Raw genomic sequence first — 16,810 nt, forward strand, 5'->3', positions numbered from 1 at the left:
AGCTGCCTCATGTACCCCCGACCAGTTTATCCTGACTTCTTGTTAGGAATGTCATATTTAGAAAGTTTTGGAGCACTTTCTTCTGAGTACCTCACTGTGACAGTTCCATGTCTGGCCACAGGAGAATGCCCCAACTCTGCTGGCACTCAAGAGGACCGATAGAGACCAGGCGAAAGGGAGGACTGCAGATGCTGGAGATCAGAGTCAAGATTAGAGTGGTGCTGGAAAAGTACAGCAGGTCAGGCAGCATCTGAAGAACAGGAAAATTGACATATCGGGCCCTGATGAAGGGCTTTTGCCTGAAACGTTGATTTTCCTGCTCCTCAGATGCTACCTGACCTGCTGTGCTTTTCCAACACCACTCTAATCTTGACTCTGATGGAGATCAGGCACCTGCTCAGCCCCAATGCAATAGCAGGTCCTGCAGTATCAGTAATTAGAGACTTCATCCACATGCACAGGAAGAAGAGCAGCAGTAAACAAGACTGTGGGATACAATGACCTTCATTGCCCAGAAGCTACCTGAGTGCAGCTACAGTATGGAATGCAGCTTTCTCAAGCAAATGATTGTCCGGGTGCTCCCACGAATGGTTTGACAGCTGCCATAGACAGCCAGACCTTCAGGGTCTGCTAAAGAGCCACACATCCCTGCACTCCATCCCTTCAGTACTGACCACCAAAGGAAGGATTACTGGGGACAAGGACCCTGGCCAGTTCTGTACAAACTCACTCATTGCGTATCTCTCATTCTCTCCATCTTTATTGATCAATGTCTGTGACTAAGAATGAGTCGAAAATTGTTTGCTAGGGCCAGATCATTCACACTTGCCTTTCAAGCATATATCAAGCACGGAGGGGGATAATCTCTTCACCAGTGATGTTGCATTAAGATGCAGCATTACAAAAACTTGGTTTGTCGCTCAGTACATAATGATAATTGATTTATTAATATGTTCCAGATATTTGGCTAAACAGTCTCGGCATAATTAGTAGAGTAATGAAGTGACATGGATCATTCCCACAAAGTACATGCCTTGAAACAGTTTACCTGCAGTCTATTGTCAGACACTCTCTGTTCTGGATTATTGAATAAATTGAAATTAGTACTCATTGTATCAGTAACAGTCATGGCATTTGTATCAATGGAAAAGTTGAAAAAGTGATCCATCACATTTTTCCCTGGGGACTGTGATACTGATCCAGCTGCCATACTGATCCAAGGAATGGATGGAAGATCGAGTGGTTAGAGTGGTTCCCTCTAATGCTGAGGTGAATCTGTTTAGTATGCATCATGTTCAATCCTGACCCGCACACAGATTAGCGATCTTATGTATTCAATACCCAAGTGTCCCTAGTGAAGCATGTATATGATATGTTGGCATAATGCTTTTGGGACAACAACTTGTTTACCCTTGAAAATGACATGTTGTGATACACCAAGTTTGCTTCCTTATGGACAAAATGTCTAATTCATCTCAGCTATTTTTAATACTGAGAGGCCATCCCTGAATAATAATCTTTTGCAATCTTTTAGTTGCTAATCTTTGGCATTTGCTGAATATGGCTGCTCATGCTGACTCTGGCCAAAGTATCACAGATTAACTTTGAGAATGCATTCAGCTTCGAAGTCAAGACTTTCAATGTGAAGATCAAGAGGAACATCTTAGTCTTTGTGTGGGTTGTAATGCATGCAGTATGTCAGATATAATCATCCCAAAGTTCTGAAAAACACTCGTACCAGGCTTAAAATATTAACTCTGCTTTTCTCCAGGTGCTGCTAATTCTGCTGAGTTTCTCCAGCATTCTCTGTTTGTAATTTCATTGATATCTCATATATATCACGTACATATCATACCTCATCAAAAATCACATCCTTGGCGATTGTTGACTGATTTGATTGTGTCATGTGTGATCTGTTCTGCCATAGTGAATGGGTTTAGAATATCATGTAGAATATCATGAATTGTGATGATACTGAGAATCTGTGCATACTGGTGGTCCTGCTATTGCTGGACCATTGGTATCAACAAGATAAAAGATTTCAAGAAACTACTAAAAGCTTAGGTATTGGTACTGTCATGATTTCTGTCAATGCACGGTGTTGATGATCTACACTGTGAAATGGTCTCTTGTAGGGTGTACAATGAGGCACCACTTGTTGAGGTACATATCTTTCAGGATGTGTACTAGTAATATGTTGGCACTAGCTCCCATGTTGTCCTTAGTTTTTAATATCTGTGGACTTGTTTTATCTTGATGGTGATTGTGGTGGTTGTAAAAGCTTCTGATCACCTCATAGAAGTTACATGGCGGAGGAGTTAAGAGTATAGATAGGTTGGGCATCTTCTGAAATAGCCTTTCACTTGGTGAACTCTGAACTTCATTGAAGTGTTTTGTTTGTATGATTTCTTAACATTCTCTTTGCTGCTGATGTATTGGTGTTGTAGGGACTTTGTTGCACAATCTGTGTCATTCTGGGTTCAGTTTGATCTCTGGAATGAGATTGCCTACGTGCTCATTGCCTTTTTGTGCCAAATGCTTTACAGATAGCAAGAAAATCTGAATAGTTTGACAAATCACATGTGTTACAGATTTTGCTGGTTTAATGAACTTCACTGACTGCAGCAATGGATTTACCTAAAACATGTAATTGTTGTCAGTTTGCAATTCTGATTTCATATTTGTGTCTACCCTGAAGTAATGTGTGAATGGGAGGGCCTTTTTTCTTACCCAACAGATCCTGCCTAAAGGCTTAATTTGGTGTGCTGATGATGACCAACTCAATAAGTCTCTCAGTTTACTCTTCAAAGAACAGTAGGAAGCTATGTTATGAATGGGACACATGAAAATTGCATTTACATATTGATATATTTGAGTGAAAGAGCAGAGACCTGGCAGTTTGAGTACAATATGGGAAGAGATCGAGTAATGTGAAATTGTTCACATAGTTGGGAAGAATAAAGTAAATAGAATATTATCTGAAACGAAATGACAAATTCTGAGGCCTAAAGATCATCCCAGCAGGAATTTTATTTAATATTAACTTTCATCAAAGAATTGGAATTAAAATACTATAGCATTATACTGGAAATGTGGTCCCTTTAAGTATGATGTCATACTGATTCTGTGGACTAAGTGAAACTACACTGTAACTTCACACCATTCAGCAACCCTCAGGAACTTTAACCAAGTTATTCTTCTTTACATTTAGTTGGAAATTGACCTTTAATAAGTATCTGTTCGGTTGATTCCTCAGAGCTAAACCCAATGTGAATAGTAATGGTTCAAATCACTTGAAATAGAGAGCTGTTGAGAGCTCAATTAACTATCCTATACAAAACCTACAGTGCAGATGAAAATTAGTGTTAACTTAATTCTAATGACAGCATTAATTAATCAGTGGTAGCAAATCCTAAATGTGAATCACTAATTTTTTAGTTTCTCCTTGAAATTCCCATTGAATTCATGAGTGGCCATCCTAAATTATTGTCCCCCTAGATTCATTCTCCCAACAAATGGAAGCATCTAATTTAAACTTACACGATCAAACCATTCAATTATCTTATAGATCTTGGTTCAAATCATCCCTCACATTTCCTCAAAAAAAGAGCTCTTCTCAGGTCAGTCTTTCCTGGCAGTATGCACAACAACAGATTGCAACTCACTTCAGTGTCACCCTCTTTCTGTTTAAATCACACAACACCAGGTTATAGTCCACAGGTTTACTTGGAAGCACCAGCTTTCGGAGCACTGCTCCTTAATAAGGTGGTTGTGGAGCATAACAACATAAGACACAGAATCTATAGCAAAAGATTACACTGTCATGGAACTGAAATGATATATTGAACAAACCTGGATTGTTGTTTACTCTTTCATCTTTTAGAATGGGTTGCAGGTTTCAGTTCATTAATATGTAAAACCCAGAACTTATTTTAAGTCACCTTCTCGAGATAACTTAAGGTTTTATAACAAAAGGTGACATCGCAGCTCAGACAATGCATTAAAGGCGTGAGGTTAGAGTCTGTCTGCATCCCAATCCTAAATCAGGTTGGTCCTATTTCCAAAGTGGAATTTCCAAAATATTACATGTATTAACTGGCTACACTGACTGCCTGCAAATTGTGCATTTTTTGAGCAAAATAGAATGTATCTGCAAATATAATGCTGCAAATACAAAATCACCCCTTGCGTGTGCACGTGCATGAGAGAGAGAGACAGAGAGAGTGAGTGTGTGCATGTGAGAGAGTGTGTGTTTGCATGTGTGAAAGCTTGGTAAAGTGTGTGTGTGGGTGTGATGGAGTATAAGCCTGTGAGAGGGTGAGTGCATGAGTGAGACTGTGGGGGTGCATGTGTGTGCGTTTGAAGATAGCACACATATGAGAGAGGGTCTGCATGAGTGTGTGCGTATGTAAGTGTGTGTGTGTGTGTGTGAGAGAATGTGTAGTGTACTGGGGATCCCTGTAGTGTGGCATGAACCCAAGGTCCCAGTTGAGGTCATACTCATGGGTATCGAACTTGGCTGTCAGACTCTGCTTGGCCACTTTGCATGGTTGCCTATCCCAAATCCGCCTTGGAGGATGGTCACCTGAAGATCCGAAGCCGAATGTCCTTGACCACTGAAGTGTTCCCCAAATGGGAGGGAACACCCCTGCCTGGTGGTTGTTGCATGGTGTACATCCATCCGTTGTCATACGTTTGCTTGGTCTTGCCAATGCACCATGCCTTGGGGCATCCTTGCCTGCAGCATATGAGGTCGCCAACGTTGGCCAAATCCCGAGTACCTGGCGTGTACGGGGTGGGTGGTGTCCCAAGGGTAATGGGTGTATCCATGTTGATACCCTTGACAACAATCCAGGTTTATTCAATACATCATTTCAGTTGCATGACACTGTAATCTTTTGCTATAAATTCTGTGTCTTATGATGTTATGTTCCACAACCACCTGATAAGGGAGCAGCGCTCCGTAGGCTGGTGCTTCCAATTAAACCTATACCCTGGTGTTGTATGATTTTTAACTTTGTCCACCCCAGTCCAACATCTCCATATCTTTTTTCTGGAGCACTGTGTCCAGGGTTGACATTTTTTTTGCTTGATTACAATTTGTATATTACAATGGAACAAAGCACAACCACCAAATCAGTCATGAGGGCCTGAATTGTCATTTGTGAGTCACGTGCACAGAGTCAGGCCAGCTCTTGGCTCTGCAAACTCAATTTTTTAAAATTTCTGCCAAAGTCAGATTTTTAGCCCAGGTGAAGAGCTCTATTGGATGCCAGGGTGAGCAACTCCACCCCCACGCCGATCTCTGTCACCATGCCTAACGCTCCCCCCTCACGCCGATCTCCGTCACCACGCCTAACCCCGCCCCCACGCCTAACTCCGCCCCACGCCTAACCCCGCCCCCACGCCAATCTCCGATACCACACCCAACTCCGCCCCCACGCCGATCTCCGTCCCTGCCCCCACGCCCAACCCCGCCCCCACTCCCAGCTCCAGCCCCACACCAGGTCCTAGCTCCCAGCCCTGCCATGTTTTCACCATCCCTCCAGAACTACCCCTCTCTAAGGATGAAAGATCAGTCCTCAGCAGAGGCCTCACCTTCATTCCCCTACACTCTCGGGTTAATGAGTTCAACACGCGGCGTGACATCGAACAATTTTTCCGCCACCTTCACCTCCGTGCCTACTTCTTCAACCAAGACTCTCGCCCACCCTCTGACGACCCCTTCTCCCGCCTCCAACACACCCCATCCACCTGGACACCCCGTGCTGGCCTCTTACCCACCCTCGATCTCTTCATAGCCAACTGCCGCCGCGACATTAACCGCCTCAACTTCTCCACCCCTCTCACCCACTCCAACCTCTCACCCTCGGAACGTGCAGCCCTCCACTCCCTCCGTTCCAACCCCAACCTCACTATCAAACCAGCAGACAAGGGAGGCGCGGTAGTAGTTTGGCGCACCGATCTTTACACCGCTGAGGCTAAACGCCAGCTCGTGGACACCTCCTCCTACTGCCCCCTTGACCATGACCCCCCCTCACACCACCAAACCATCATCTCCCAGACCATCCATAACCTCATCACCTCAGGGGATCTCCCATCCACCGCCTCCAACCTCATAGTCCCACAACCCCACACCGCCTATTTCTACCTCCTGCCCAAAATCCACAAACCTGACTGCCCCGGCCGACCCATTGTCTCAGCCTGCTCCTGCCCCACCGAACTCATCTCTGCTTACCTCGACACGGTCCTGTCCCCCTTAGTCCAAGAACTCCCCACCTACGTTCGGGACACCACCCATGCCCTCCACCTCCTCCATGATTTTCGCTTCCCCGGTCCCCAACGCCTTATCTTCACCATGGACATCCAGTCCCTGTAACACCTCCATCCCCCATCACGAAGGACTCAAAGCCCTCCGCTTCTTCCTTTCCCGCCGTACCAACCAGTACCCTTCCACCAACACCCTCCTTCGACTGACTGAACTGGTCGTCACCCTGAACAACTTCTCCTTCCAATCCTCCCACTTCCTCCAAACCAAAGGAGTAGCCATGGGCACCCGCGTGGGCCCCAGCTATGCCTGCCTCTTCGTAGGATATGTGGAACAGTCCATCTTCCGCAGCTACACTGGCCCCACCCCCCACCTTTTCCTCCACTACATCGATGACTGTATCGGCGCTGCCTCGTGCTCCCACGAGGAGGTTGAACAGTTCATCCATTTTACCAACACTTTCCACCCCGACCTCAAATTCACCTGGACCGTCTCAGACTCCTCCCTCCCCTTCCTAGACCTCTCCATTTCTATCTCGGGCAACCGAATCAACACGGACATTTACTATAAACCGACCGACTCCCACAGCTACCTAGACTACACCTCCTCCCACCCTGCCCCCTGTAAAGACTCCATCCCATATTCCTAATTCCTTCGTCTCCGCCGCATCTGCTCCCAGGAGGACCAGTTCCAAAACCGTACAACCCAGATGGCCTCCTTCTTCAAGGACCGCAATATCCCCCCAGACGTGGTCGATGATGCCCTCCACCGCATCTCTTCCACTTCCCGCTCCTCCGCCCTTGAGCCCTGCCCCTCCAACTGCCACCAAGACAGAACCCCACTGGTCCTCACCTACCACCCCACCAACCTCCATATACATCGTATCATCCGCCGTCATTTCCGCCACCTCCAAACGGACCCCACCACCAGAGACATATTTCCCTTCCCTCCCCTATCAGCGTTCCGAAAAGACCACTCCCTCCGTGACCCCCTCGACAGGTCCACACCCCCCACCGACCCAACCTCCACTCCCGGCACCTTCCCCTGCAACCGCAAGAAATGCGAGACTTGCACCCACACCTCCCTCCTTACTTCCATATCCACCACAAATTCACCTGCACCTCCACGCACATCATCTATTGCATCCACCACACCCGATGTGGCCTCCTCTATATTGGGGAGACAGGCCGCCTACTTGTGGAACGTTTCAGAGAACACCTCTGGGACACCCAGACCAACCAACCCAACCACCCCGCAGCTCAACACTTCAACTCCCCCTCCCACTCCACCAAGGACATGCAGGTCCTTGGACTCCTCCATCGCCAGACCATAGCAACACGACGGTTGGAGGAAGAGCGCCTCATCTTCCGCCTAGGAACTCTCCAACCACAAGGGATGAACTCAGATTTCTCCAGTTTCCTCATTTCCTCTCCCCCCACCTTGTCTCAGTCAAATCCCTCGAACTCAGCACTGCCTTCCTAACCTGCAATCTTCTTCCTGACCTCTCCGCCCCCACCCCACTCCGGCCTATCACCCTCACCTTGACCTCCTTCCACCTATCGCATTTCCAACACCGCTCCCCCAAGTCCCTCCTCCCTACCTTTTATCTTAGCCTGCTGGACACACTTTCCTCATTCCTGAAGAAGGGCTTATGCCCGAAACGTCGATTCTCCTGCTCCTTGGATGCTGCCTGACCTGCTGCGCTTTTCCAGCAACACATTTTCAGTACTGAGGACTACACCATGTGCAGAGGCAGACTGAACAGAAGAGCTGCCTGTATGCACGGGCACTACATTGAAGTTTAAATAAAGAATAAAACATAAAATGGCCCTCCATCTCTATCATTTATTCATCCTTAACCTCACACAAACACTCCATGCATCATCCATACGAAGCCATGCCACTACCCATCCCCATTGCTCCTCACATCTTCCATGCCAAGCTACATGCTTCATCTATTAAAACAAACCTTGGAATTCAAAGTCACACATCAAAGATTTATAACCACTCACAGCTGTCTAATGCATTTTGAAATTGACTCAAGTGTAGTAAAACATGATTGTGAAATCAGTCATGTAGCACTAATCCTAAAATGAAAGCCTTTAGGTTCATGTCAACAGACAGAGGAAGAAAACAAAAAACTGTGTTTTTAAATACTCCAGACTTTTTTTTAAAAGGCCAGGATTTCTATATATCTTAAATGCTTGACAATTCCCTTTGGCAAGTAATTTTGAGAGTTCTTCCTCATATCTTTGATAATACCCTTTACCAGGTTATTTGAAACAGGTCCTCTTGATAATTTTGGCAGGTCTTCTTGTTATGGGCTCTAACAAATATTTTAGATATTTGTTTCTGGCTTCTTTTGGCAGGTCCATTGACAGTTCGTATGAACGTGATAGTTCCTGAGCTTATGCATAATTATGCTCATTCATGCCTCGTTTTAACAATCCAAAAGTCAATCTTACTTCTCCAATAGCATACTGGAATTAAAGATGTCCAAGGACCATATGGAAAGGAACGTAACCTTTCCAAAGGGGCATTATGGCTATCTAACTAAATGTATAAAGGTCAGTTCAGACTTGCACTTGCCAAGCCTATTCTGTACACTTGCACTTCATATTCTGAGGTTACTAAAATCTGCTTTAGGTGGACACAGTTGTTGATTGAAATAGCTATCTACCTCTATGAATCATGCATGCATGAATCATGACAGACTCTGACAAATAAAGAGTTGTTGAGACGAAAGACCCCTCAGGAAAAGATGAAGAGTTTTGGCAGGTTGAATAAACCTTAGTTTCAACTGAAGTCTCTTGGTTAAAAATTGAACAATCTCGACTACAATAGCGCACCTATGTAGTTTCTCATAATTATGAATTAAACGTACATGCCAATCATCCTGGACTATATATTGTGAAAGTTAAAGCATGTGACTTCCATTTAAACCTCAAAAGAATAATCCCAAAGCATCATTTGTGATCACATTTTTCATTCTCTATACAAGCCAGGTAGTGTAAGCTCGAAATGGGATGCTCATCCCCAATTTACGGAGAGTTTGTACTACGATAAAGGAGGTGTAACAATCTAAACTTAAGCAAAGTCAATTCTTTGCAGCCAAAAAAAGCACACCTTACTCTATCACATAGGCCCTGGACCTGGTTATTGAGGTAATAGATTAACGTAATTACCTAGTGTGTTGTAATACCAAGAAAAGTGATTCTACCTTCCCAAGTTTCACTTAATCACAAAACAAACATCATGTCAAAACATGCTATATTGATATTGTTTCTGGAAGATGTCAGTTCTTACCTTCATATCTGTTTCATTAACAGTGGAATTCACAGTTGAAATGTTTGACAGAATATCAACCACAGCTTTGACATTACCAGGGCTGGTTATATTGTCCATACGTGTGGCACAGGAGAGTTGCTGAAGAGTACTGGGAAAAGTTTTTTCCAAGTCATTTGTTTTTAACTCCTAAAAAAGTAAATTAGGAAGTATTACAGAAATAAACAAAGTTGGTAGACTAGGAGACAAACAAGCTAAATAATAAAAGCAGTCATGGTGCAACTGATCATTATGATCCTTAGTGCACACTCCACTTCCACCCCACTATCTGTTACACAATCTCCTCAAAAAGGGGGCAAAAATGACTTCTTAAAGCACTATGGAAGTTTGGGGGAAATGTTTGGGAAATACTTCTCTCGTCCACAAGTTCAATCAAAATAATTTTTATTCATTCACAAGATGTGGGCATCACTGGCTAGTTACCCTTCCCTAATTGCTCAGAGGGCAATTGAGAACCAGCCACATTGCTGTTGGTCCAAGTCACATGTAGGCCAGATCAGGTGAGGGTGACAGTTTCCGACCCTAAAGCTCATTAGTGATCCAGACGAGCTTTCTCTGACAATGAACAACAGGTTCAATGTTAGATATTTAAAAAATTGAATTCCTGTTCCCCGGAACACTACCTGGGTCTCTGGATTAATAGCAATATTTGCCTCCCCATTAGAAGAGAGGACAGTGGCTTTGTGACATTTTGTCAAATCCTTCACTTTCTTTTGTTAGGCTGTTATATCAGCCAAAGACAAGAACTCATCCCATCTGAACATGTGCAACAAGTTCACTCTTAGTCTACATTGGTGGCAACATCTTGCAAAAACTGATCTCAGTGTGTGGAAAGAAAGAAAGCTCCTCATGTATGAACAAATTCCACTTTTATATTATGATATGTTACTTTCTAGTAGAAAGTATAACATGTCAATCATTGCCACAAAATTAGGCTTTGAGAGAAGAAAGGTAGTTTAGGGGGTTGTAGGTTGCTGAACCACACAGAACTTAAAGATCAAGACAAACTGTCCTGCACTTAAGCAGAGAAAATTCTGGACTTGTCAGTCACCACACAAAATGCAGACAGGAGCCCAAACTCAAGATTGAAGAGTCAAAGTGTTGAGGATTTAAGCACTTCTGCCACAATTCATCAGTAGTAAAGGGGCTAAATACTGAAGTCATTGGCAACTATGCAAGAAAACAATTTTTGTGTATGGATGGAATTGGGTTTCTTCAAATCCCTGACTTGCAGCCTTCAGAGATTTAGTGAGATTTTGAGGACTCAGATGTAATCATCCACGACCCTGATCAGACAGCCACAATATTAATGCAGCTGGCTCAGTTAAACTTCAGATCAACTTGGAATATAGCAATGATATGTCAACTGTCCTGCTCTGGAAAGAGAAAGGAATATAGTTGGCCTTTATTTTTCGACAATGATCATTGTCCAATGGGTGTCCAGCATCCAGACTTGGGCAGGGATGGTATGTTTTCTTCTTCTTAGGCACCCCTCAGGATCAAGGATGACTTGTTCTGCTCTAAGTCAATGAGAGGGCTGATAAATACAATATGTGACCTACAGCCTCTGTATTTACTTATTTATTCTACTTTCTCCATTTTTGTCAACCACAAGCCAGGGACTCCCATGAGTCAACATACATTTTTGACTTCCTCAGGAGTGCCTTGAGGACATCCCTAAAGCAGTGTCTTCCTTCCAGTTTACTGAAATGTGAGTTTGAAATACAGCAATTGCTTCAGGAACTGGAGTCAAGTATAAGAATGATATATCTTGCCCAGCAAAGCAGGATTTGAGGGAGACAGTACTTAATGCCTGGTTTGGGAGAGGATGCTATTGTTGTATGCCTTTCCAGCCACTGGATTTGGGAGATCTTACAAAAGTATCACTGACAGGATGTTTCTAATGAGATGCTAAGTGTTAGATACTTTAAGTGCAGTGGTTATGTGAGCTCCATCATTCTGTATTATGTAATCCACTAAACAAGGATAAATTGTGTTTTTGAGCAAAATTTGTTTAAATAACTAAAATAAGACAATGAAGATATTGGTGCAAGTGCATTTTAAAAGAACAGCTCTGAATGCAGTTTCTATTCCCGTAATTAATACCTCACAGATTCTGTAGATTTCTTCCGATACACAGAAATTTAATTCCAGTTCATACAGTCCATTCTTTCCACATCTGCTGGTCTTCGTTCCCATCATATTTTCACACTGGAGTTTTGCAGAAGTGTTATAATTTGTTATGCCATATTTTTCATCAATGCATGGTATTTTATCATCTGTTTAAAGAAAGCAACATTCAAAAGCTACATAATTTAGTAATTCCTTGCTCAGGCAGTTGGAGATTGGATGTACAATGGAAGATATACATCAGGGCCCTGCAGAAATCCTGATATGTAGACCAATGAGGAAATTGTATGAGAAGTTTCAACGTCCAATGGACTGGTTAACTATTTCCCGAGACCTTGTACGCATGAGTCTCTTTGAGCTCGAGTTGGATTCTTGGGCTTGATCTACATGCTTTGAAAGTTACTCCAGAATTGTTAGACAGTAGAAAAGCTAGCCCACCAAATAAGTAACTCCATAATCAACCTTTGACAATCCAACTTATCAATGACTACTTACTCCCCCAATCAGACAAGACTACCCCAACCTAATTACACCCTTGATTGCTCTCAAACAGACTCGGCTACTCCATGAACATAATAACCTGCCCAGTCCCTGACAATTAGCCAATTAACCCCTGATCAATCGTTTATTCCTGACCCAATCCGACTAGCCACTAATCAGATTTGCCCACTGATCCAACCTTACTACTCCACAACTTCCTGACTAAAGTGCACAAGCATCTAACTATCCTTCTGATCCCTAAACTATAGATCCAACCACCCTCCCACCTTCAGACCAGACCCAAATGACCCTTAACGCTAAAGTACTCCTGACCATGTGAGTACCTAACCTCACCGACCTAACCTATCTAGCTCGCCAACGTGACTACCCATTCACCTTACTCTGACCCCATCACCCGATTCACCTCACTCACCCATCCCTCTTTTACATTTGCTACTTATCTAGCTACTAACTAATCCACCTCACCTGCCTATGCACCTCACCGCCTTCCCAGCTTACATGTACACTCACTCAGACATTCACACATATATGATAAAACTGGAGCTTTAAATACTAACCAGAATATGGCTGATAGTACTGTAAAACGCAGTTGTGTCCTATCCTCCCTCAACTCTATATGATCTGGAGTTCCCTGGGAGACACTGCAATGTGCATTTCTTCTTCAGGCAAGATCCGAATACCCCAGAGGAAGTGCACAGAAGCATCATGTTGGAAAATCTTCACTGGCAATAGCACAGAATTACCACCAACCAGCAACTGTAGGTCATCTGTTCCATACTCACGTGCTCAATGCACATTCAACTACTGAGATGAGGATATGTGCCACAGCATGAGATATGTTCAGAAGCAGAATGTGGAACAATTAATGATTGTCAAGTATTTCTATCCATGAGCATTTTATGAACATCATATGATTCCTCTGGAATTGGAATGAAAATTTGCCTTGAGGCAAAACAGGTCCACAACGGATGCCATCTCCCTAGCCCTACACTCAACCCTGGAACATCTGGATAACAAGGATACCTACGTCAGGCTCCTACTCATTGATTGCAGCTCCGCCTTCAACACCACAATCCCCTCAAGACTGACCTCAAAACTCCGGGATCCAGGTATCGGCTTCACTCTCTACAATTGGATTCTCACCTTCCGAACCCACAGATTGCAATCAGTGAAGATAGACAACTGCATCTCCTCCATGATAATCCTCAACACTGATGCCCCCAAGGATACATCCTCAGCCCCCTACTGTACTCCTTGTACATCCACAACTATGTAGCTAAATCCTGTAAAAATGCCATCTCCAAGTTTGCTGACCACACCACCGTGGTGGGCCAGATATCAAATAACAATGACTCAAAATAGAGAAAAGCAATAGAGTGCTTGGTGTTATGGTGCACTAATAACAATCTCTCTCTCAATGTCAGCAAAACAAAAAAACTGATCATTGACTTCAGGAAGAAAGGACCCTTATGGAGAGAGTCGAGAGGGTCAGGTTCCTAGGAGTGACGATAACTGACAACCTTCCTGGACTTCCCATGTAGACGTGACGGTCAAGAAGGCACAACAATGCCTCTTCTTCCTCAGGGGGCTTAGGAAATTCGGCATGTCCATAAGAAACTGCACCATCTTTTACTGTTGTACCACAGAAAGCATTGTATCCAGGTGCATAACAACCTGGTACGCAACTGCTTTGCCCAGGATTGTAAGAAACTACAGAAAGTTATGGGCACAGCCCAGACCATCACAGAAACCAACCTCCCATCCATGGACTCCATTTACACTTCCTGTTGCCACAGGCTGCCAAACTCATCAAAGACCATTCCCACCTCGCTAATGTTCTCTTCCAACCTCTTCCGTCAGGCAGAACATACAGAAGTTGAACACACTCACCAGCAGGTTCAAGAACAGCTTTTATCCTGATGTTATTAGACTGCTGATTGGACCTCTCTAACTTCAAATAATGTTGATCTTGCTTTGTGCACCTCCTGCGCAGCCATAACCTTGGATGCTTCGCTTTGTCTAAGCACCCTATGATCTATATGTCCTTGTTTGCTATAATCTGCCTGTACTGTTCATAAAACAAAGATTTTCACTGTACTTAGGTGCATGTGACGATAATAAATCAAATCAACTAAATCAAATCAAAACAGGAAAGACAAACTAAAAGGAATGAAAGGGACAAAGGAGACTCAGGATACAATGTGAGTGATTTTGAAGTGTGTAATTCAAGGAAACCTTCTTGCCAACTGATGCAGTCAGGAGACATTTTATATCTTAGATTAATTAAACCATTATGGGTGAGCTGCTTGTGCAACAGTAAATGAGGAGAGATGAGAGTTTACATTGTAACAAAATAAGTAGAAATAAGGGGAGATGTATATGACAGTTCTAACAGAGGTACAAGACACAATCGTTTTGTTTTTGAGACCAGGCATTGTGGTAACTGGAAAAGTGGGGATGAATATGCAGGGTATTCATAATTTTGGTGGAACAGACAAAAATAAAAAGGCAATGGAGTTGCATTGCTCATTAAAGAGGAAATTAACACCAAAGAGAGTAAGTATATTAGCTCTGATGATGTGGAAACAGAAAAGACAGAGCTATGAAACACCAAGGTGTAAAAAAAACTTGAGTGCAAGTTGCACATAGACTCTGAAAGTGTAGGGGTGATATTAGGCATTAAACAGGAAATTAGAAACACATGCAGTAAAGGAACATCTGTAATTATAGCTGACTTTAATCTGTATATAAACTGGGAAATCAAATTAGTAACAATATTAATTGTAGAACAGTAATTCCTGGAATGTTTACACAATGGTTTTCTGGATCATGACATTGAGGAACTAATTCGAGAACAGACCATCCTAGACTGGTGTCATGAAAAGACCTCTCTGACTGTAGACATTGGGTAAAACATACCTGGCATCCACCGAACAGGATGTCTAGAAGGAAAATTCGTCCTCATAAAATAACAAACACTCAGAACTTAAGCGTCAGCTATTTGAACTGAGCTACCTTCAGCCACATGCATGTTTTGGCAAGAACAACTTCCAAACACCAAAGGAAAAAACAGTTGCACTTAGGAACTGTGCATAGAGTAGTACTGGGCCAAAATCATTTGAGAGTGCATGTTCCAATTTATCCAAAATGACAAAACCTGAAAATTTATGAAAGTTCAGTTGAATTTCTTAACTTCTCATAACCATCCAGCTCCAAATATTTCCAGACCATAGGAGTCCTGATTTTTTGGATATTCAATGTGCATCATAGCTGTTGTGACTCATGCTATTCAGCACCCTAAATAAATAAATGTACTTACAATTACACAGTTGGCAAAGTGCTTTAACATGCAATGATACAAATGTAGGCACTCCACTTAGCAGTACAACAGGTATTCAATTTCTACACATTTTTAAAATCAAAATCTCTCTCGTAAAAATATTTTATTATTCAAATGACCGCTTACCGGGTAAAAAGCTAATCTTGTAATGTTTTGACAGATTTTGACGAATTGTGGTGAATTGGTTTGCATTAAAAGTCATTTTAGAGACTACTTGATGGAGTATAATTGTACTTCCCCGTCTAAATTCAAAAGATATGAAAAGGCAATTATTGCAAATATCTTTTAAAGTAAAAATCCTAACTAACTATTAAATAAAGGTGCAAATGAATAAGAGGTTCTGAATTTGTATAGCTTGGAGTAGTTACGGTTAAAATATTGGCTGCATTTTCTTTAACCTGCTCACACGTACAAATTATAAGAATATAACATTCCCATTGTTGAATGCTAAGTGTTTATTTCTGGTTGAACTGGTTAACCAATTGGATCTCTGCCACCAGAGCAGTGATCCTGGATAAAGGCCTCTCAACTACCTGATCAATTCATAGTTCATGGAGAAAGTGAGGACTGCAGATGCTGGAGATCAGAGCTGAAAATGTGTTGCTGGAAAAGCGCAGCAGGTCAGGCAGCATCCAAGGAACAGGAGAATCGACGTTTCGGGCATGAGCCCTTCTCCAGGCTCATGCCCGAAACATCGATCCTCCTGCTCCTTGGATGCTGCCTGACCTGCTACACTTTTCCAGAAACACATTTTCAGCAATTCATAGTTCATGCTTTCCCTACATAAAGCTTAATAGCTTTCTTTCCAATCCTCCAGCCTTAGAATAGAAGGCAAAAGTTGAGAATAATGGACACTGCCTGTAATGTCAACTCTATGACGTAGGTTGGTATCTTCAGACCATGTAGCAACTAAGACATTTCTCTAACTGCTTCAATATTGATTGAAGTGTTCAGAGCAAATGTGCTCAGTCATCACCAATTCTTTTCTCTAATCCAGTACCTCGAAATTGGGAAACACACACTTTTGATAAAGTCTGAGTCATCTTGATGTTGGGCCTCATGTCTTACTAAAACAAAACATAAAGTATCAGCACAAATTTGGGCCAGCGTTAGGGTGTCGGCCATCCTCAGTTATTTACATCTAAGGGTCAGCCAAGAATGGAAGGTGATAGACTAAAAGAACTGTGGATTATCATCATTTCAGAAGCTCAACAATCTTGGGACAG

The 16,810-nt window shown here is 43.0% G+C and overlaps 1 protein-coding gene across 1 annotated transcript in view; it reads right to left on the bottom strand.

The window, feature by feature from the left end:
- Positions 1-16,810, bottom strand: part of LOC140454251 (adhesion G-protein coupled receptor F2-like) — a 121,619-nt gene that overhangs the window by 22,634 nt on the left and 82,175 nt on the right. The window contains 3 exon segments of the mRNA XM_072549046.1: positions 9,575-9,742; positions 11,720-11,892; positions 15,711-15,826. Of these exon segments, the coding sequence (XP_072405147.1) occupies positions 9,575-9,742; positions 11,720-11,892; positions 15,711-15,826 (457 nt within the window).

This window comes from Chiloscyllium punctatum, chromosome 3, assembly GCF_047496795.1.
Source record: "Chiloscyllium punctatum isolate Juve2018m chromosome 3, sChiPun1.3, whole genome shotgun sequence".
NCBI classification, from domain to species: domain Eukaryota; kingdom Metazoa; phylum Chordata; class Chondrichthyes; order Orectolobiformes; family Hemiscylliidae; genus Chiloscyllium; species Chiloscyllium punctatum.